General features: G+C 38.3%; 1 protein-coding gene across 1 annotated transcript; it reads left to right on the top strand.

Annotated features, from left to right (window-relative positions):
* On the top strand, positions 1-22,823 carry LOC109991869 (dynein intermediate chain 2, ciliary-like). The gene is made up of 20 exons (XM_065956628.1): positions 1-15; positions 196-261; positions 423-473; positions 4,848-4,928; positions 5,139-5,256; positions 5,511-5,566; positions 5,722-5,817; positions 5,926-5,985; positions 6,374-6,502; positions 6,787-6,871; positions 6,976-7,093; positions 7,278-7,321; positions 7,486-7,733; positions 8,083-8,172; positions 8,774-8,852; positions 9,312-9,391; positions 13,611-13,756; positions 17,175-17,274; positions 18,771-18,950; positions 21,332-22,823. Exons 1-20 carry the CDS (start codon positions 1-3, stop codon positions 21,425-21,427), a joined length of 1,938 nt encoding a protein of 645 aa, XP_065812700.1. The 3' UTR covers positions 21,428-22,823.
* Positions 22,824-22,875: the final 52 nt, after the last annotated feature.

Consider the following 22,875-nt stretch of genomic DNA (forward strand, 5'->3'; position numbering starts at 1 on the left):
ATGTCCGTGAGAAAGGTAAATGTCAACTTACTGCCTACCTAGCATTTTTAATTAGCTGCAGCTAGCCAAACGAAATGGCTAAGCCACTTTACGTGCAATGTAAAGGAATGAACAATTCAATTATGATCACTTTCAAGTACAATAAGTGTGTTTTTCATTATGTAACATCAGACCATTACTTTTGTTTTGATACAGGCCTCAACTGTTCGTGCGAAGACAACCAAAGCTGCGAAGACAACCAAAGCTGCCAGTCAGAAAAAGGTGAGTGTAGTTAAAACACACAGACAACGAAATACCAGACATTGATAAAGTTCCGACTCACTCGATTTGGCCGCTATATGAATGAGAAACACATTTGATATTACAACACAATATATATTCAAATTAACAAACATTAATGTCTTTTGTATCTGACATTACAGGATGAGAAAACCCTTCAAAAGCCTCCAGGACAACTTGCGCTAACTGAGGCTGTAAGCAGTGTGTGTGTGTGTGTGTGTGTGTGTGTGTGTGTGTGTGTGTGTGTGTGTGTGTGTGTGTGAGACAGTGTGTGTGTGTGTGTGTGTGTGTCTCTGTGTCTGTGTGTGTGTGTGTGTGTGTGTGTGTGTGTGTGTGTGTGTGTGTGTGTGTGTGTGTGTGTGTGTAGGTGTGTGTGTGTGTGTGTGGGTGAGTGAGAGTCTGTGTGTGTGTGTGTGTGTGTGTGTGTGTGTGTGTGTGTGTGAGAGTCTGTGTGTGTGTGTGTGTGTGTGTATATTTTCAGTTGAACTGCTCTACCCTGAAATTAAAAAAAAATGCCGTTAGACTTTTGGACCGTTAGAGGGCAGTCACTTATGGGGTGCCGACTGTAAAAACGTTGTTATATATATATATATATATATATATATATATATATATATATTGTGTGTGTGTTTCTGAATGACAACATTTGCTCTCTGACTTTGCATAGTGTTAGATTTCAGAAACACAAGTTGTTGTTTTGTTTTGTTGACTTTCACTGCTGAATGTGATCTAAGGGAATATTTGAGCTAATGGGACCTAAAAAGTTTGCATTTATCTTCCATTTAAACATTAAATTGCAGTACATTCAGCTATGGTCTTAAAGAAATTGAGATGGTTCAAGGTTTTATTACCCTATTCCACTGATATTATTCTGAGGCAACTGGGTCTAATACTTTTTTATATTAGATATATATATCTAATATATATATTTTCAATATTTAGTTAATATCCTTCACATTTAGCTCGTTTTACACAAAATAATTGCAAAGTTTAAGTGTTGAAAAAATATTTAATAATATATCTAAATGTTAAATCTAAATGTTATATCTATATCTAAATGTTAAATCTATATCACAGGGCCAGATTTACTAAAGGTTTGCGTGTCTTAAAACGTGTGCAAACTTGATACTACCAGCAAAAAAAAGTGCTATCTGATCTACTAACGGCGTGCAGTGAGGATTGCGTCTTTCATATGAGCAAAACAACATGCATTGTCCATTTAGTACGTTTGCCTTAATGAATATTCAATATGGGGCGTTTCTGCCCTAACATGCAAAATACTGGGAGGAGAAAATGCAAACAAGTTAAGTTAGTACACGCATTGAGATTTACCAAACCTGGCAAAAACTACTGTGATTGTGACGGTGTCTGTATTTAACACCTTTGAAAGGAACATGCTAATCGAGGCCAGTGTTACGCACAACAGGCTGCTGTTGTTGTAGTTAGGAGGAGACATAGGCACGTTCTGGCAGGCCGTCAACCAACGATCTTGAGGAGCCTAAGAGAGCTCAAGAACTCTCAGGAAAGTAGGTGGTTAGTGACTGAGATTTACAGATAGATACATGCAGTAGAGAGAGAGAGAGAGAGAGAGAGAGGAGTTCAAGGTGCCAGTTCCCCCGGTAGTCTAAGCCTATAGCAGCATAACTAAGAGCTGGTCTACACCAGCACTAACTATAAGATTTATCAAAAAGGAAAGTTTTAAGTCTATTCTTAAAAATACAGACTGTGTCTGCCTCCCGGACCCCGGCTGGAAGGCGGTTCCAGAGGAGAGGAGCCCGATAACTGAAGGCTTTACCTCCCATAGTACACTTAGAGACTGTAGGTACCACTAGTAGGCCTGCATTCTGGGATCGTAATGTTCTCGAGGGGCAGTATGGCACTAGTAGCTCCTTAAGATAAGATGGTGCCTGGCCATTTAGCGCTTTGTAGGTGAGAAGAAGGATCTTGAATTCTATTCTAGTCTGTATAGGGAGCCAGTGCAGAGAAGCCAGGACAGGAGTGATGTGGTCCCATTTCCTGGTTCTGGTCAGTACACGAGCTGCAGCGTTCTGGACCAGTTGAAGAGTCTTTAGAAATTTGCCAGAGCACCCTGACAAAAGAGAGTTACAATAATCCAGTCTGGAGGTAACAAATGCATGAACTAGTTTTTCTGCATCATTTTGCGACAGGATATTTCTAATCTTGGATATATTACAAAGGTGAAAATAGGCTGTTCTTGAAACTTGACTGATGTGAGAGCTAAAGGACATATCTTGATCAAAAAGAACTCCTAGATTCCTAACAGTGGTGCTAGATGCCAGGCTGATGTCACTAAGGACAGTCAAATCACTAGAAAAAGTCTCTCTGAGGTTTTTAGGGCCTAGCACAATAACTTCAGTCTTGTCTGAGTTAAGTAGCAAAAAATTTCTGGTCATCCAGGTCCTAACGTCCTTAAGGCACGTTTCTAGCTGACATAACTGACTGGTGCCATCGGGTTTCATTGATACATAAAGCTGAGTATCATCTGCATAACAATGAAACTGTATGGAGTGTTTCCTCATAATGTTTCCCAGAGGAAGCATATATAATGTAAAGAGAATTGGTCCAAGCACTGAACCTTGTGGGACTCCATGGCAAACTTTAGTGTGCATAGAGGACTCATCATTAACATGTACAAACTGAGATCGGTCTGATAAGTAGGATTCAAACCAACTTAAAGCAGTCCCTGTAATTCCAAGCAAATGCTCCAGTCTGTACAACAGGATCCGATGGTCAATGGTGTCAAAGCAGCACTGATAGCAAAAGATCTAACAAGACAAGCACAGACAGAAGTCCCCTGTCTGAGGCTAGAAGTAGATCGTTTGTAACTCTAACTAGTGCAGTCTCAGTGCTATGGTGGACTCTAAATCCTGACTGAAACTCCTCAAATAAACTGTTGTCATGGAGAAAGTCACATGTGTTTACATGTTTCAAATGACAGAAAAATAAATGGCATGCATTTATTTTTCATTTGATTCAATATTCTAATCGTTAAGGAAGAGAAACACCATGATTAAACTACAGGCTATTGTTGCCATAGCCTACAGCCAAAGAAAACTGAACATTCACAGCCTCTGCATTCTATAGAATTTCAACATCAACATTTATGTCGTCCTATTTCCCATTATAAACATGACATTTTAAACCCGGGATTTCCTTTTTCTCGGGTCGCACGTCTCTCCCCCAGCTCGCCCCCTCTGGTGCGCTCCTCTCCATAATACGCTCGTCACCTCCCTCTACAGCCCGCTTCTGCTACTCTGTAGGACGCTTGGATTGGGGTACCTCACCACTGTTTGTACCCCCGTCTTCAATACCTCTTTCCAGGGCATTTATGTCCGATCAGACACAGCGCTGGCCAGCTGTCTGGTGCTCAACAACGGCGAGTGTAGAGCGCCCGTGCCACAGAGGACACAGCTCACACCTCCTGCGCAATGTATGACACTTCATTCTTAAGATGAAGGGAAGAAAGAGAGGCCCTGTTTAATGCCGAGGTTTTCTTATAACCAAAAATGTATTTGTAATATTCAGATTTATCTGCTATAACTCGAAAGTATTGTGCGTTTATTTGCCTCTCCCACTAATACCTATTTTGCGCTTGCAGTCATCCTGCTTTCTGTCCAAACTCTCCGTGATGTAAACCAGTAGAACACGCAAAAGCCTTACTTAAATAGTACCGCCTACACAAGGTTTGCACCTGGTGTCGTTCTCGCAAATTTTCTTAGTACATCACCCGCAAAACGGCCACCAACCAAACGTGCAAACTTTTGGAGTGAACACGCAATTTAGTACTCTTTAATTGGGAGCTTAGTAAATCTGGCCCGCTCGAATTCTCCTGCTGTGAGGGAAGCAGCCATGCTTGGGTCTTCCCTGGTTTCACCTACTGATCCAAGGTCAGGGGTGTGGGCGTGGCCGTGGGCTGGTCTGAGGCTAATTCACGGGACGTGGAATTACATGATTTACATATTTTCTAAATATTTAGCTTTACACTTGGCGACACATTTAGATATAGATTTAGATTTAACATTTAGATTTAACATTTACATATAGATTTAACATTTAGATATAGATATAACATTTAGATATAGATATAACATTTAGATTTAGACATAACATTTAGATATAGATTTAACATTTAGATATAGATATAACATTTAGATTTATTATTAAATATTTTTTCAACACTTGCAATTATTTTTGTGTAAAATGAGCTAATTGTGAAGGACATTAACTAAATATTGAAAATATATCTAATATATATATACTCATGTACTCACATGTCGAGATTTGGACTTGAATTGATCCATAACTCTACTTAATACTCAAATACAGAGGTTTATAGTTGAAAAAAGTCATTTTAGGGTTTAGTTACTCTTTAAGAAAGCTGTCTTGAGGGAATAGCCACAGACTTTTCGACTGTTACCCAATTCCCTATTCCAACTTGAAGTGTTCATTATCATATTTTACTCAGTGTTTGCATCACTACCTCTTAAATTAGACTGAAATGTCAAACTGTGATGTAATGTGCTTTGCTTTATTACTGATATCTTTAGGAGCTGAAGGAGGAAATCACAAGAACATTGACTACAAACAACCCACATGCTCCCCAAAATATTGTCCGCTACAGCTTCAAGGTAAGAAAATTTTATACAGGCTGATTACTTCACCTCACACTGTTTCATGAAGTTTTTAAACTAGTCCTAATGCTTTATTGTTCCAAAAGTTTGTTTCATACCATTAACTACTTGATTATCTTAGTTGTCATTTTTTCCTGACAATTATATACCAAAACTCACAGGGATCTCTGCTGTAATTCCTCAAATAAGTCTCCTTGTTATCCCTAGGAATGTTCGTACAAGCCTGTCCTTGTTATGGATCAGATGGCTGTTCACTTTGAGATGGAGGGCAACCTGGTTTATCGAGACTTGGATGAAGCTCGAAGACTTGAGGGCCTCCCTAAGGGTAGTTACTTAAACATTTTCAATTGTCACATTAACACTGCATTTAAAGTTAACATGTTATTCCCTACAGTAAAAACTGCACACAATAGTTTGTTGTCAAAGCAGGCAATGTTTTCGTCTCTGCTGTAGTACATACATGGTGCCACAAGGTGTCACGTTCAGCATATGCCCTGAAAAACCAGCTGTGTCCGGAAATGTCACGAAAAACAATCTGCTCATCAGTCAATTAATGATTTCATATTTGTTATTTTCCAGAGACTGTGAAAGCCAGCACTGAGGCACATCCTGATGAGGAGAAACCAGATACCCCGGTAAATATATGTTTTCTTTATTTAAATCAGAATGCTGGTTATGTTGAACGATATATATTCAATTCTTACAGATGCAAGCAGGGTCCTGTTAATTCACATTTTCTTACAAGAAAGTGACTTTAGCTAAAGCAATTCCCCATGTTTGTTTTCCACAGGTTACACCTGCCTCCAAAGCTGACAAGGAGCCAAAAGTTAGAAGCCAGTTCAACTTCAGTGAAATGGCTTCCCAGACCCTCAATAACCCAATGACGGTAAGAATGAGAAGAATACATAGTCTCCTGCCAAAGACGCATCTTGTCTCATACTACATCAAACAACTTTAACAGAAAAGCTGAAATGTCAATTTAATTTTCCTGCAGGAAATAAGCTGCCAGACTGAACCTCCTCAACACTGCACCTTCTCTGCCAACGCTAATCAGGTATAAGCTTTCTCTGACTTTTTCCAAACACAGTTGAGTATCACTGAACACATGCACTCACAAGGACTAACTGTAATAGCTAGATTGGAGTATTTTTTTGTATTGTCCGTTTATTTTATTTTATTGGATTTTGCATTTGTTAATGGTGAAGAATGGGGGTAGGACTGGACAAGCCTAGGCTTCTTCCTATCCCTTTTTGAACGAGTCAAATGTGTATTATATTGAAATTGGCTTTTTTTAAAAGAAAATGTATACAGATTTTATTTTTTTTCCATTTGTTTATTCATTTTCATCTATTTTTTAATCGTTCGAAATAAAGAAGAAATAATAAATAATAATAAAAAATAAAGAAGAAATAATAATAATAACATTTCTACTCCCTTTGCAGTGGGAGATCTATGATGCATATGTGGAGGAGCTGCAGAAACAAGAAAAAAATAAAGAGAAGCAGAAAACCATCCAGTTAAAGGAAGATGGTGACAAAAGCAAGAAGAAGATGATGCTGACGGAAACTCAGGCAAATTGAGTACTCACTAACTTCTCTGTGTCATCTTTGGATTAGACAAAAAGAGAAGGTCGATTTTTGAGTTTTAAAGTAAAACACATACATACAAGCAATGAATACAATCAAATTTGGTTTAGAAGCAATCTATTCAAAAGCAGCATATAATACATATACACAAACAAAGGTTATTCCTTTAGTAAAATAAATGTTAAAAAACTGTCAGAAAACGTATCTTCTTAACTGCTTTAAGGTTACTGTACTTTTCCATATGAAATGTTGTCATGTGTCTGGTATAGTATGATGACATCAACAAATTGGGCAAGGCAGCCAAGATCATTGAACGAATGCTCCACCAGAATAGATTTGATGACATAGCACAAGGTAAATGCTAGTGAAAATAGCAAGACACAGTTCTAAATGTAAATCTCATTTTGGGGGAAAAAATGCTTTTATTTCCTCCCTCATTTCCTTTTTTGTTCTTTCAGATTTCAAATACTTTGAAGATCCATCTGATGAGTTTAGGGGCCAACAGGGGACTATTCTCCCTCTGTGGGAATTCCACTATGACAAAATCAAAAAACTGTCTGTCACTGCCCTCTGCTGGTAAGGTTGTTTAACAACTCAGCCAACATTCCCATGGATTAGAATAAAGTTCATTGTTATTCTGAGAGAAGAAACAGACTGCCACACTATCTTTTGTTTTAATGGTAAAGAGATTGACTTTGTACTTTACCTATCATTAGTTGTATTTCAAAGCTGTGCTGATTGATGCATCTCTCCTCAATAGGAATAAAAAATATCCAGATCTTTTTTCTGTGGGACTGGGATCATGTAAGTACATTAATAAAACGGATTCATCAGTAAGCTCTTTTGGTGAAATATCTGAGTTTTCCTCTGACCTTATTAAATTTGATGTTTGATTGTTAATATATGGGTAGCAAACTCTGTATTTGACCTTTTTTTTTGCCTTTTTTGAAATCTCCTCTCCTAACCAGACAACTTCACCAAACAGAGGCGTGGCATGCTTGTCTTCTATTCATTGAAGAACTCTACCTTCCCAGAGTACATCTACCCCACCAGTTCCAGCGTCCTGTGTCTAGACATCCATGAGCAGCGTTCTTACCTGGTGGCAGTAGGCTTCTATGACGGCTGTGTGGCTGTCTATAACCTGAAAAGGGAGGGACAAGAGCCAGTGTATAAGAGCACAGCTAAGACTGGCAAGCACACAGACCCTGTCTGGCAGGTGAGCGTAAAGGACAAGGTAGAGGTGGTGAGCGTTCAGGGTGTGTGTGTCTAGTTTTACTTACTCTCTCAATGAACTTTTTACTTTGTCTTGTTTTGTGAGTTTATATGAAAGTTTTGCTACTTTGAAAGCTATCACAAATCAGGCCATAAGAATTGGAAATAGACTAATGAACCTCAGCTATGTTAAGCTTTGATGACTCCCTAACCTTAAAGAGAATTATGTGCTGGAATAATAAGAAACATGTCCCATGATTGTGTCTAGTTCAAAGATTATTGTGTCTTTTTCCAAAATTATATTTTCTCACCTTTTTCCCCTGGTAGATTTATTCATTTGTATCTTTGTTCAGGTTTGCTGGCAAAATGATGACATTGAAAATCACCACAATTTCTATTCTGTGTCATCTGATGGCAGAGTTGTGTCCTGGACACTCATCAAGGTAATCAAAGATCATATTAAACGCATGTATTCCTGCTGTAACGTTTACACTTCTGTTGTAGTATTAGAGGCAATTTTCTCTTATTTATGTTAAAGTCCCCATGAAACGGAACTTTTCACTTATCCAACTGTGTCAGGACATATTTCCAACTGAAACAGGATAGAACCAAGCACAAGATAGAAGGCTGGACATAACACTCTGATGAATGGTCTCAAGCAAACGCCCCGTAGTGCAGGATGAGTCATGAGAAATTTGAAAGGTTTTGCAGTAGAGAAAATACAGTTATGTTGATGTTAAAATACACAGATATGGCCGTATTGAATTTAGGCAGATAAATAAACATTTAACACAGGAATGCTGGATTCAAACTGGGGAAATGTATGTTTCAATTCATAAGGACTTTAACTCAAACGTGCATCTCATGTAATGCACTTTTCAAGATGGACTTTAGACACATTTGTTTGCAATGTACTAGTTTGTATGTCTATTTATATTTGCAATTGTTTGTATGGTTGTTGACGTTTGCCTGTGTTTACATTTATAAATTGAATGTGTATATACTGTATCAGTGACTTTACAAAGTGTGTTTGAATGCTTGCAGCACGAGCTGCGTTTTACCAACGTTATCAGACTGTCACTGAATGCTGAGGACAAGCCAAGCGCACAGCAGGCAAGCACAGGTAATACCTCTTTTTCTCACTGCATTGACAGAGTGTATAAAATATCACTTATTAATGCAAAATAATCCACTTTATTAAGTGTGTAACAATATATGTATAATGTATGTGCTTGATACCTCTTGTCCTCTTGTAGCCTTTTTGTTTTGATTGATTCAATTTATTTCAGACATATCAAATAAAATCAAACATATCAAAAATACAAAACAAAATGAAAAGCACAAAAATACAATAAACAAAAAACAATGTTCAAATTATTTCGCAAAAAAAGAAAAAGAAAAAGAAAATTACATATATTCAATTGATATGCCTGAAAAGGAGTAGGAAGAAGTATAAAACGTATTTAATCCTACCCCTTTTCCACAGCTCAATAATTAATATTTATTCAATTAAATTCCTGTGTTCCTTATAAGCTATCTATATAATTTTGCTATACTATTATTGCCTTCTCTTCTCTTCTAGCCTGTGGAACATCTATGGATTTCCATAAACAGATTGACTATCTCTTCCTCGTTGGCACAGAACAGGGGAAAATACACAAGGTATGTTAAAGGGTTCTAATATGCACAAGGTAATTTCTACACTTTCATCAGCATGTTGTTCCTGTGACTTAGGCATTTCTAATTCAGTGGGAAAGCAGAACACATCAAAGTATTACTATTTAACAATAATATGATATAGAAGACAAATCAATGATACACAATTCATTCTAGCACAATCATCTATATAGTAATGCTTTACAATTCTGGATGTGTTTTTAACTTTTTAAAACACAGTCCTTAAAAATGGCAGAAATCTTTTTGAAAAAATTAAATTGTAAGTATCTGAATGATTGAGTGTATTATAATCCTCTTTTTTAAGTCTGGGTTGACAATGGTGTAAAAATCAATTTAAATAAGGGCCAGTGCCAACATTAGAGTATTGCAACGTTCAAGGCAGAGAATGACTTTATCCCTAAATGATCATTCTTTCCATACTTAACATAAGCAACATTAGGATCATCGTTTAGCCTAACACTGTCTCCCCCAATATCTATCCTGTAAAAAGCATTCAAAAATATCCTGCTGAGCTTGATAGTGTGTGTTCAACATGTGCTTTTGCCTGTCCATGTGGCCTGCTTGGAGCACCTCAGGCTGACATTAAGGGTTTAATAGGTCTCCTTAAGCAGAGGCTTTCTCTGTCCACATCAGAATCAGACAGCTGGTCCTTTTTGGCTGGCCTCCCCCCTTCTCCATGCTTTTTCTTAAATGCTCTTATTTCCAAAGGCAGAAAGACACAAATAAATCCTTATTTGTTTGCTGTGCCCCATTGTAGCAGTAATTTAATATCAAGAATGTTTTGAAACAGCTCACTGTCTGACACACAGTAGCTTGTTTTTATTAGAGTAAACCAAGTGCTTGAGGCACGTCTATCTCGAATGGTCATAAGGAGGTAACAGTGTTTGGGAGTAAGATTATGGGAGTTGAGGATCATTCTTCCCTGATTGGCATGGAAGATCAAATAAAAACACCAATGTCAAGCACCCATTTAGACTGGTGCACACAATGATTTGAAGGCAATGATAAAGTGCATTTGAAGCCCCAGCAGGATAGATACTATTTTTATCCACTGAACCCATGAGCCAACATGTCCATACATTCTGTTGCAAGAGGATGCAGAATTTTTTGGTCTCCCAAAATAATAAACTACAATACAGAAATAACAATTTTAGATATTATAGTTCATGATTATAGTTATTTTAATCTAAGAAGAAGATATTATATATTAATCCTTCGAGGATAAATTAGATTTTACATTATGTTGTTGAGACATGCTACACATAAATAGGCTGAAGTACACACACATGCACAAACAGGATCCTGTGGACATGCACTAATGGAGAGATGTCAGAGCGAGGGGGCTGAATATGAAAGAGGCCCGAGCAGTTTGGATTCGATGCCTTGCTCACGGGCACCTTGGTAGAGCTCAGGTGCGGGAACTGGACACCTCTCCAGGATTCTGTGGTTTATTTTCAGTCGAAGAATATGGGCTTATTGAAGAGTAATATTTACTTATTTTGGGTGAAAACAGGCAGTCACTGGGCAATGGGGCGGTCCACCCAAATGTAACTTGTGGTTGCCAATAAGCAACTTTGTGTGGCTATCGGCCATCTCTCTGTAGTGAATGTCAAACCCTGACAGGGATTACATTATTTTTCCATAATATTTTTAGCGTTATTAGCTTTTGACCCAAAGAACAAACCCCAATAGAACTAAGACCAACATCTATTTTAAACTTATAGTTAGTGTGGCCTGTGTTGCTCCACCTGAAGTCTGTGTCCAAATAACTTTTTACCTTAAAACAACTTTTGAAACGATTTTGATTACATCATAGTGGCTTTGAGCCCGACAACATGATTAAAGGTATAAGGCCATCAGGGAAGCAGCAGACTGATTTTCTACTTTATTTAATGGTTGCAGAAAATATTTGTACGTGCTGTCTGAAAAGCAACACAAACACTTTTGAAAAATCACCTTACAGATATATGGGTAGGCACAGGGGCCCTAATTTATCAATCTGGTGTAGAAACCAGCGCAGATTTGGGTGTAGAAATCTTCGTACGACAGGGTCCACGTGGGACCTATGAAACGTGCATGTCTGGCTGATCACAGCGTACGCAAGACCGGGTGTTGATAAGTGTGGCGGCTGGAAACGATCGTCATTTAAATATCACGCACGATCGCTATAATGTATTCTAGTGTTGCGGGTCTTGAAAGAAGCAGCTCCCGGTGCGGACCTGAGGACGCCAGCCGGACCCCACCTGAAATTATCCCAGATCGTGGAGCGATCAGTTCAGCCTCAATATCAGGCACAAGTGGTATAGGCGAACCTGCATCTGTGTCGGATAACGTCAGCTGCACTGGCAGCTCGCCATTTATGAGACTTTAAAAGAGAAGAGAAACCTGAAACGTCCTGCAACACATGAATAAAGTGTTTGATCAAACGCTGTGCAATGTGCACTTCTCATCCGATTAGCCTACTTTCCAAACATAAGAATTTAACACTTACATAAAAGAAGGTCTTACAGCCCCCAGAATTCTTTATTCGTTATTATGTCACATGTAGTCTCTGGCCTATGTGCGTCTGCTGTGCGCAATTACGCATGTGGCACATCAGCGTATTTATTATTTTAATCTCTGGACATACCGATTAGTTATGATCTAATGTTGGTGTTCTGAATTCCTAAATATTTCATATTTCAGAGGCTAAAAGTTGTATTTAGTATCCTCTGGAAGTTTTTCTGTCCTTTTAATGTAACTGTTTTTAGTTTTTCTGTTTTAATTTGTCTCAGTATTTTCTGCAGTGATATTCCTGTGCTCTGAACGTTTAACATGTATTTACTGAAAGCAGCCTCTCTTATCTTTAACCTTTAAAGTAAATCGATTAAACAAACAAAAGTTCATCAAATAAAACACACAACTAAAGAATTCACCTGACCTCAACATTATTTAAAAAGCAATATAGCCTACAGAGATCATTTGAGGTGAAGCGTAATATAAAATACATTTGAGATATCTTATCTGACAGTAAATCTGTGAACCTCTATCTATCCGTCTTAACAAGCACTGTTAAGACGGACTGGACAGATGTAATTATTCTCCGACACAGACAGATTCGCTGCACTGTAAGTCTACACTGAGTTGAAAACGTGCGTACACGAACTGAGACCTGGTGTGAGATTTGAGCGTACCCTCCGCTTATGTCCAAATTGATAAGTGCTGAACTTTGCGTGGAAATGATCGTACACCCATTTTTCTGCCATACGTACGTTTGATAAGTGAGGGCCAACGTGGGATGAAATTCATTCTGCCTGCCACCTCAAGGTCAAGGGCCACAGAAGCCCCGGGAGAGAAGGGATGAGTAATCTTCACCTTATAGCTGCAGGTCAACCATCAAACTGTCAGTGCTTAAGAGTGCAACAGCTGTCCCCACAAGCCAGCTAGATGTTTTATCCTGGATTGTCCACTTAACTTATCCCTTCAATATACTTCTGCTGGCGTATTGGTGCTTTTTAAACCACTTACTGTCAGTTGCAGGCAAACTGGAAATGTATGTGGTAATTCAACAGTGAACCATAGGGGATAACAGTACTCTTTTGGGCATAATACTTTCAGCCATATTGACGTTTAGCTTTCTTTAGTCAGCAACAGCTCAGAAAGACTTTTCCAGCAGCTTTAGATGTCAAAGTGCACGTTAGAAATTCAACTCAAGTCATGTCTTATAGGTTCCATATATGATCTGTTTACTGGTCATGAAGACTTCTGCTCAGCTTGTTGAGATAGTGTAAAAGTATTGTTAATGACGCCTTGGAAGACAGGGCATAGTGACCACCAACAATAACATTTGAGATTACTGTGTCTAGATCTGATTAAGCTGAGTCAACTGGGCTGTTATCTGTTTGGGTAAAGAAAAATTGGCAACTTGACAGAAATTGAGTTTTTCAAATATGAATATTAGTAATTCAAATGTTTATTATATAACTTGCATATATCAAAAATGTGCATTATGCAATTTAATTTATGAGAAAATAAACAGCACACAGAAATGATCCTGTGTTCTTAGTAGAGATATCAAACTTCTTCAATGTAGTGGGTAAAGTTACAGGTGCATCAATCACTGTTTTTTCACTAACTGAGTATTTGATACTAAATAATAATAAATAAATCCTTTGTGTATACCATTATTTTGTTCCAAATCAAGACGCTGTCTTTTCTTTCCTAGTGCAAGACTTACTCAAGACAGTACCTGGAGACATACGCTGCCCACGACATGCCAGTGGACACTGTCAAATGGAACTACTTCCACCCAAACGTTTTCATCTCCTGCAGTTCAGACTGGACAGTCAAGATCTGGGATCACACCATCAAGTAAGACAAATTTAGAGAGTGAATGGGTGAATACTAAAGGTGAAACTCTACACACTGTATATTTTATTTTATGTTATTTAACCTTTATTTAACAAGGAAAAAGTCTCATTGAGATTAAAAATTTATTTTACAAGAGCGTCCTGGCCAAGACAGGCAGCAGCACAATTACAGGGTTTCAGACATGGGTGTTAAATTACAGTTTCTTATCTTACTGTTTTTATGTAGTTAGTAGGATGTATGTATGTATGTATGTAGTTAGTATGTAGGATTCCAGATGTTTTTAATTTAATAACTTAACAACAATGAAGATAAATACAGGAATCACAAAAAGAACCAGTTCATCAGAATCTGTCATAAGTCATCAGCGACAAAGCTGTATATGGTACTACAACTATGAAAGATTGTACACTTTTTAGTAGTTACTGTAGTCATTTACACTATTTACAGTAGTTCTCTTTTCCATTATCATCAGATGTCATTTCCAGCACTGTGTAGTTTTTCAGCTGAAAATGATTTTCATTTTATAAATCAAGATACACATAATGTACAGCAAATCCATGACAGAAATGTAGGAACATTTTGCGGCTTAAGGTAGCATGTTGATCTTATTATTGAGGGGCGTCTCCAATGTACTTGTTGCTGTAGTAGACATCCAAACCGGTCGACGAGCTTGAAGAAGAGAGTGACAACTCTGTAGAAAAGCTATACATGCTGTCTTAAAGAGTCCCAGTGAAGCTCTACAGTACTGGGTAAATGAGGAAGGCTATGATTAGGAGGAGTTACAGAATAGCCTAACTAATTTGACTGTATTTATGTTATTTATTGTAGGAAACTTTGCTTTGGTCTGTGTTCAGGTGAATATATACATGAAGGCTCTAGATAATAATCATTCCCGTATTCTCTCGTAATATTCAATTTGGTCCTTAGTCATTATTGTCTTCCTATAATCATTATGGACCCAACATCATTTTCCTATCCGACAGTGCGTCCCACTTCTTGTCAGCAAAGGCAGTTTGACTGAATAAGGATAGTAATCATCCACCCATTATGAGACAAGAATGATCAATTATATCCCCTACATACCAGACATAATGTTTCCCGAAGAGTTTGACAAGAAAACTTCCACAAACTTTACCAGACTGTGAGAAGTTAGTGAGAGCTTTACACGACACACGACTGCAAAATTCAATATTATAAACAGTTCTCATTGAGTTGAGGAGCTTGTAGTGATGGAAGAGACTTAATCAGGGTCGGCTCAACAAAAGTTTCCTCGGTCTCTGTGAAAGAGTCGCACGTGATTTGTGAATCCTAAAGGCTCCGACTGTACAGTATGTTCTGTGTCGCTCTGCTGTAAAACACTCTCTCTTGAAAGACTCTGGGCCAGATTTATTGTGCCTGATTTCTGACATTTGAATGTCCACCAGAGGGCATGTTATTTCTCACAAAGGCACAACAATGTGGAAGCACAGTTGCAGTGATGGGAAAAGCAGTTCTTTTCAGTGTACTGAATCAGTAGAATCAGTTCAGTAAAGTGATTCGTTCAAAAGATTCGTTCACTGAATCGTTCAGTACTTCTCAGCGGCTCTGCCTGTGAATCAGAATTTAATAAGCTGAAACACGGCCGAATGTTTAGTTCTGCTCGCGATTGTACTGAGAACAGCCGGTGCTGAATAATAAGCCAATGAGCTGAGAATTTAGTTGGATAAAGCTACAGTTTGCAAACTGAAAGCTGCTAAAACAATCACATATATTTTCACGACCGTTATGTTCAGTACGTTCAGTGAACGAATCACTCACTGACTGACCGACTGAGAGGAAGAGAGCGTCTCGGAGCTCCCGTTTAGTGAACGAATAACTCACTGAGCATCAGTCAGGACGCGGTCTCACTGGTCATCCGTACCGTGCTGTACCCAAGCACGATTGCCCCCCCGCTGCTTTAAACAAAAATAATGGGCTTAGGTTACTTTATGAGTCTCTCTCTCCCTCTCAGTCAGTCATTCATTCACTGAACGTACTGAACGAGAGCTCTGAGTCTCTCTCTCCCTCTCAGTACGTTCAGTGAACGAATCACTGACTGAACGCGAACGAGCAAGACTGCGAGTCACCCAGCCTCAGTCACACACACACACACACACACACACACACACACACACACACACACACACACACACACACACACACTGTACTGACTGAAACACGATCGTTAGTAGATGTTAAAACAGTCAGCTGAGTGAAATTGAGTTGGATATAAAAGCTGTTTGCAAACTGACAGCAGCTATAAAAAACACACCTGAATGTTAAATAATATATTTGCTACTTTCTTAATTTTGGAGACATAAGAGGGAGAGGTAGGGGCGGGCTTTAGAGACACAGAGCTCCCGACCGACTCCGTCCTGTTGGTTCAGTCAGTACGTATCACTGACATGAAAGGAGAGGGAGGGCGGGCTTTGAGCGACTCTTACGGTCTAGAGAGAGAGACGAGACGGGAGAGAGGAGAGAGGAGAGCGCAACTGAAGTTGAGAAATGAACGACTCTTTTCAGTGATTCAGTTCGGTTCGTTCACCCAGATGATTCGTTCACGAACAACACATCACTACACAGTTGAGAAACATGTGGCACAGAATAATGAAGGTTGTTTGGTGTGGTTGATTGTACATACTGGTTTGTTTATTAAGTTCATGCTACTTGTGAAGGCCAGTTTTTTCATAAAGTAGTTACTACTGTGATATACTTATGCTAACTCAAACCTATGTTTAGAATATATAGTACATGAAAATAAGATGTGTATCAGTCTTTTGTATCATAATAAATATATGGCAGGTTGTTGTACATGTGAACACATTGAATAACCAATATTCATAAAATATCAATTCTGGTGCAAAGTGCTTCCTTGTATGTATGTAGATTTTTCCTTCAATGCAAACTTCAACCTACTGAAAAATAAACCTTTGCTTACCCTGTCTCTCTGTCTCTTGCACACGCGCACACACACACACACACACACACACACACACACACACACACACACACACACACACACACACACTCAATCCTTTGAGTATTGTTATTCAAAGAAGACCTGTAAGTGTCTGGTTTCATATTTCTTTTCTTCACTTTGCTTCCGGTGGGGTTTCAAAAGTTAATAATGTGAGGAAACAGTGGCCAAGAGCCTTCTGTTTTATCTCCACCTGTTTTCTCTGCCAGGCTCTGGTGATGCATTGTGCCTGGGCAGAATGTAACAGATAACCTTAGATGGCAGTGTAAAGATTGTATCAGTCACTGTATTATTCTTAGTTTTGCTGATGATCTCTGACTCTAAATTAAACATAAGCTGATGATTTGCAGTTGACTTTCATGCAAGATTATTATAAATTTCAAACTCCCTGTCCAATCTTAGATGTGTGTGTTCTGTTTTTAGCACTCCAATTTTCACCTTTGACCTGAAAGCAGCTGTTGGTGATGTAGCCTGGGCTCCATACTCCTCCACTGTATTTGCTGCTGTCACCACAGATGGAACAGTAAGTGTCCTTATTAACTTGTGTTTTACAGCCCACAGCTTCACTAAGGAGTTTTGCCCTTTCTGGCCTTCAAAATACATTGCTTCAATCTACAGTCTCTTTTTTTTGCGAGATTCAGTCAAAATGTTCCAACAGTTATAGTTGAAGAAAGCAGATTAAGTACTTTTTCTCATGTGATAAAGAATGTAGATGCTGGTAATGTAGCTGTTGTAATGGACACAAAAATACTAGCCAAAATAGCATCACAGCCAAGTAAGTGTAAAGCTGAATCAATGTCAAAAAGTCAAAAGAAAATCCAACACAGTCTCAACAAAAACGGAATATTACAATCTCTGTGAAGATGGGATTCATTGCAGGACTTGTAGGCTGTTGCATTAGACAATATTAGTTGAATGTGAATGTCATTTTTTTCAAACCAAGAGGGAACATGTTCATATGGAGCTGTGTCAAAATATAATATCAAGTCATTTTCGTGGCTTTTTAGTGATGTCGGTTGATTTTCTCTGACCTTTATGCAAACCTACTGGATCTTTTTTTTTTTTTACTGTTCTCACCACCATATATCTGCATTGTACCTAACATGAGATGACTCTTACCTAACAGATCATTTAACATTGCAAACATCTGCACTGTGTACCACCCATCACCAACGCCATTATTATCCTCATAATATAGTTGTAGGTTAATCTGACTAGACCCATAGGGAAAAGCTAGAGATAAGTGAACAAGTGCCATTGGCATTTGAGTTTGTTCAAACACGCTTTCTTCTAACAACGTTGGCCAGCTTCCTGCCCTGCCAGTGGTTATTGATTGCAGCCCAAAGTAATTACAGAGGATGCCACGTTGCTTATGTCCACATATTTTCTTAGAATGACTTCAAGCTGTCCCAATCTGTTTGACGCCGCACCATGCTATAAAAATCCAAAGTGTTATGTCTGACACATTTCCTGTCCAGTGTGCCAAGGGAAGTTTAGTCAGAGTGACAAAGAGGAAATGAGCAATTTGAGAGACACCTCATGTTATTGTGTGTGTTCTGTCCTCTCCAAAAGCAGGATTTAGTCACCACTGGAACAAAACATACTGTAGTATATCCATAATTATGCAAATCCTTTCACAACCAAATGTTGATTAGATATGGAACAGATGAAATGTGGTAATCACAACATTAAAAGAAAAACTGTTTAAATGTTACATGTTGTAATTAATCATTGGTAATGCATATGGCTGATGTTGAACGCAAGAAAAAAAAACATGAAAGACAACACAGTACCAGGTATGAAAAGGCAGCTTCTTACAACAGATTGACTTTATCACACAGGAGGCACGATATTACATCCGTCAGCCTAAATGTGGGGGTCGTCGACAAGATACATTTTTCTCTCTAAACCCTAATGCCAAACTTCTAAAATGTCAGTTCCAAAAAATGGTCAGCAGTGACAAAAACAAACACATAAATCAAAAGCTTCATTCTTTTCTTCATGCTCACTTTTCTTCAGGTCCATATTTTTGACCTCAACATCAACAAGGATGAGCCCCTCTGCCAGCAGGCGGTGATGGCCAAACATAGGCTGACTCACATTGAGTTTAATCCCACCCATCCTATCATCATTGTGGGCGATATCCGAGGCGACGTCGCCAGCTTCAAACTCTCCCCTAACCTCCGCCAGAAACAGAAGGTAAGAGTCTCACTGAATCATACTCTATTATATATATATATATATATATATTTGTAATTACTTCTTATATTTCATTTTATTCAAGTTCTTGCTATTTCACTTTATTTCCCTTGTTAACTGTTTTTTTCACCAATACACCAAGACAAATACCTTGTATGTGTAAATATACTTGGAAATAAAAACGATTGTGATTGTGATTCTGAATTGCCCCAGTTGCACTTTCACTTCTAATAACTTGGGCTTACTCTTTCACTACACCTATTTAAAGTCTGTCTTTAAGAATAAGATGAAAACGCCTTTCCAAACGTAGCTGTTTATCCACTCCATGTTTTTTTCTCTAGCTTTTATGTCTCTGTAAATCGACTTTATTGCCACATACTGTTGACTGCTTTACAAATGAGGTATCGAGTCTTTATATAATGTAAAGCACATTGGTGATGTTAGTTTACGCTGCCCTTGAATGGCCTTTTGTGTTCTCTCACCTTATACACATCTTATCTGTAAATAATCTTGATGCATGTCCGCCCTCTAGTTTTATTCATTACTGCCACTTTTGCCATGTCAACTGAAACAGATCAGATGATTCATTCTTTGCAGAGTGCTGACCTCAAGCTAATGTTACCAAGGAACAATGCCCCCTTCCAAGCAACTCATTATCATGTTGGCCAGATAACAAATAACCTGAGGGAAGTCGAGTGTTCTTGGTAATTGAATAAGCATGTTGGAGACATATTACTTAAAAGCAGAAGATAAATTGCAATTATTTGAAAGTTTTCACTGAAAATCAACCTGAAAATTAGGATTTAACAGAAACTACTGCCACTCTGGTTTTAAGGGTGCCATATGTGTTTGCTCTTCCTGCTGTCAAACAGGGAACAATCTAGAAAAATATGTCCTATATACTCAAAGAAGGTTGTACTGTAGCTGAACAGTGATTCAAAATCCACTTAAGTCCATTCACAATTGATGAGTCACTGAAGACTCTGTTGCCACTGATGACACTGGTTAATGAGCTGCAGAGTATTCACGGCGGTCCAGCTGAACACTGGAGGAAACCAAATGGCACACTGAGTCACAACACTTTAATCTGTGCTCATTTACTATCAGCCTTCTCAGCCTCTCCAGTTTCCCTTTGTGTTCTTCACAATGGTGCAAGTAAACGAGACAAAGTCTAATTAGTAGAGTCGTATGACTTTCTGCATGTATTTATTTGTAACGTGTTGTTCTGCATTATAAATCGCATTGTTGCGCCTGGTAGCAACACAGTGAACGCACAGGGATTTTTCTTCTCCCATGTTAGACATGATCAACTTAAAACAGATAAGAGTGTAGCTTTTCTTTCCTTGATGCCATGTGAGGTCATCAAAAACACAGTTTATTCTAATAACACAAATGACAGCTGTCAGTTTAGCTTCAGGGTCTTCAGATTGTGAATGCTGGCTCACTATTTCATGCACTGAAATAATAAGCCGCATTCATTCACAGTCATTATTGTTGGTTACAACTGTGCTTTGACTGCTCCAACATACATGTGACAAAGATTTTAAGAACACTGTAAATGTCTTGATGCATCCCCTGAGAGGTCTTCTTAAGTTTAAGTTCACCAACTCACTACTTTTTTCCAACCTGGAACTTTCTGGTCTTTATCAATGAACCATTAAACTTAACAATGCGTATCATCATGAGCAACCTGCCTCTCTGCAGACACAAGACACGTAAATAGGATGTATCTCTGTGTTCCTGAATGAAAGTCCACATTGCATTGGTACAGTAACTCTTCAGTAATATCATTATGAAGTTTGTAACAGTCGCATGTTGAAGCTGTGATGTATGTAACCACTCAAATTTCCGAACAGGAAAACATGTGATTTCCTGTTAACGATAGTACAAATCAAATGAGCGAAGTTAAATTCTAAAAAAAATTGTATCAGGCTTCAAATTCAGTTTGATAAAAGCCTGTCATACATGTAAATGAGCTAACAGAAGTACAATCAACTCCTGCAGCAGGATAATTTGCTGGTAATTAAAACATACCACAACATTTGGAAGTGCTCTGTAAATGTACTGATGTCACTGGGGACGTTTAGGAAGGAGCTTTATGACATCAAAGTAGATTTTAAAATATGGCAACCAGAAATGTTCACGAGAGTAATATAACCCTCGGCTAATAATGACCTTACTTACTATTACTACTGTTGTTCAGTTTAGCATGTGGTTTTCTGACTATCTGTGTGTGTGTGTGTGTGTGTGTGTGTGTGTGTGTGTGTGTGTGTGTGTGTGTGTGTGTGTGTGTGTGTGTGTGTGTGTGTGTGTGTGTGTGTGTGTGTGTGTGTGTGTGTGTGTGTGTGTGTGTGTGTGTGTGTGTGTGTGTGTGTGGGTAGATGAAGAAGGGCCAGGTGCAGCCTAAAGGTCCAGAAGTGGAAGTGGCCAAGATGGAGAAGCTCCTCCGTCTGATGAGGGGTCCAGATCTGGAGTAACCTGGCTTATTGCGTATTTTTGCTGTTCTGTTGTTCTGTTGTTCTGTTGAGATGTGCTACTTTGTCACAATAAAATGCTACCATAACACAAATCTATAGCAGAGTGTCTGCGGTTCCCTTATCAAATAACACCCCCAGTACATAATAACTGTATCAAACCTTTACTCACTCCACATGCATTATCAGAGAATGGAAAGCCGTTTTTATTCCCAGTCCATAATCACTCATAACACGACAACTCACTGTACTTTCACTGTATACAGTGAAATCTATAGATTTCCTTCATTGTACTGTTTATTATATCTACTTGATGCTGACCTTCAAAAGTAAGAACACACACAGTTTTCGATCACTTACATTTTGCTCAGCTGGTGGGAGATTCCACAAAAGTTCCCTCTTTCCCCTCACTCTCACATTAGTGTTTAAGGCCAAATCTTCACATTATTACTTTCATTAGACATTAACGGCGGGGATTCTTCTTTTGAGAACATTTTAACTGAAGAAAAATCTAGACTAACCATGAGATTAATATGTAAAAGATAATTATCAAACAATACATATTTTAATCTCGATTTATTGCTGAAAAACACAATCACATTTTTAATTGTATGTTTGAAATTAAACATTATGACACTTACTTTAAACTATGTAAAAAGGAACTTGTTACAGACCGAGAACATAATGACATAAGCTAAAGAGGAAAGTAATAAATTGAGATGTTTGACGTGACAAGGTGGATATTCATTTTGACTCGTAACCTGAGCCTTATAGGAGTTTTTTATTCATTTATTGAAAAATGCAACTAGTGACCTTTTCCAACTAAAGGAAGCTTACCTACAGTGCACCTAAAGGGACAAAAGAGCATGCAATTTAAAAAACAACAATCTTAATGCACATATTTACAGTGAAATGTTAATGCATTTCTTTGATACCTTAATTAATTGTGATTAAACACATAACGCTGACAGCCCTAATAATAATATATAATGTGTTGATATTGCTGATAACAAATATTCTTAATGGTAGCAGTGAAATGATGTGTTTTAGTTTTTCTCCGTTGTTTTACAGTACAGTAAATCTCTCTTAAAAGTGATGGAAGTTAATTTTCCCTTGTCAGATAACCTTAATCAACTTTCCAACATGCAGGAGAATGTATGTAAACCAGGTTTACTCATGACGGAGGAACTTGTGAAAAAACTTCCCTAAGCCCAATTTCTTTGAATTCTGTCCGCAGTTTTTCCTAACTGTGAGTTGTGGGATGTCACGTAATGAGCTGGACTGAGCACATTGTTGCATCTTAGAGGACAGGTTCAGTCCTTGTTAAAAGGCTGCCATCATGATTGTTTCTTTCTTTCTTTCACTACTGAATGATTACCACAGATCTGTATAGCACATTCAATTAAGCCAATTACTGGAACAAGAAGAACGGCTCCTTCACTGAAACCAAA

The sequence above is a fragment of the Labrus bergylta genome, chromosome 7 (genome assembly GCF_963930695.1).
Source record: "Labrus bergylta chromosome 7, fLabBer1.1, whole genome shotgun sequence".
Lineage (NCBI taxonomy): Eukaryota > Metazoa > Chordata > Actinopteri > Labriformes > Labridae > Labrus > Labrus bergylta.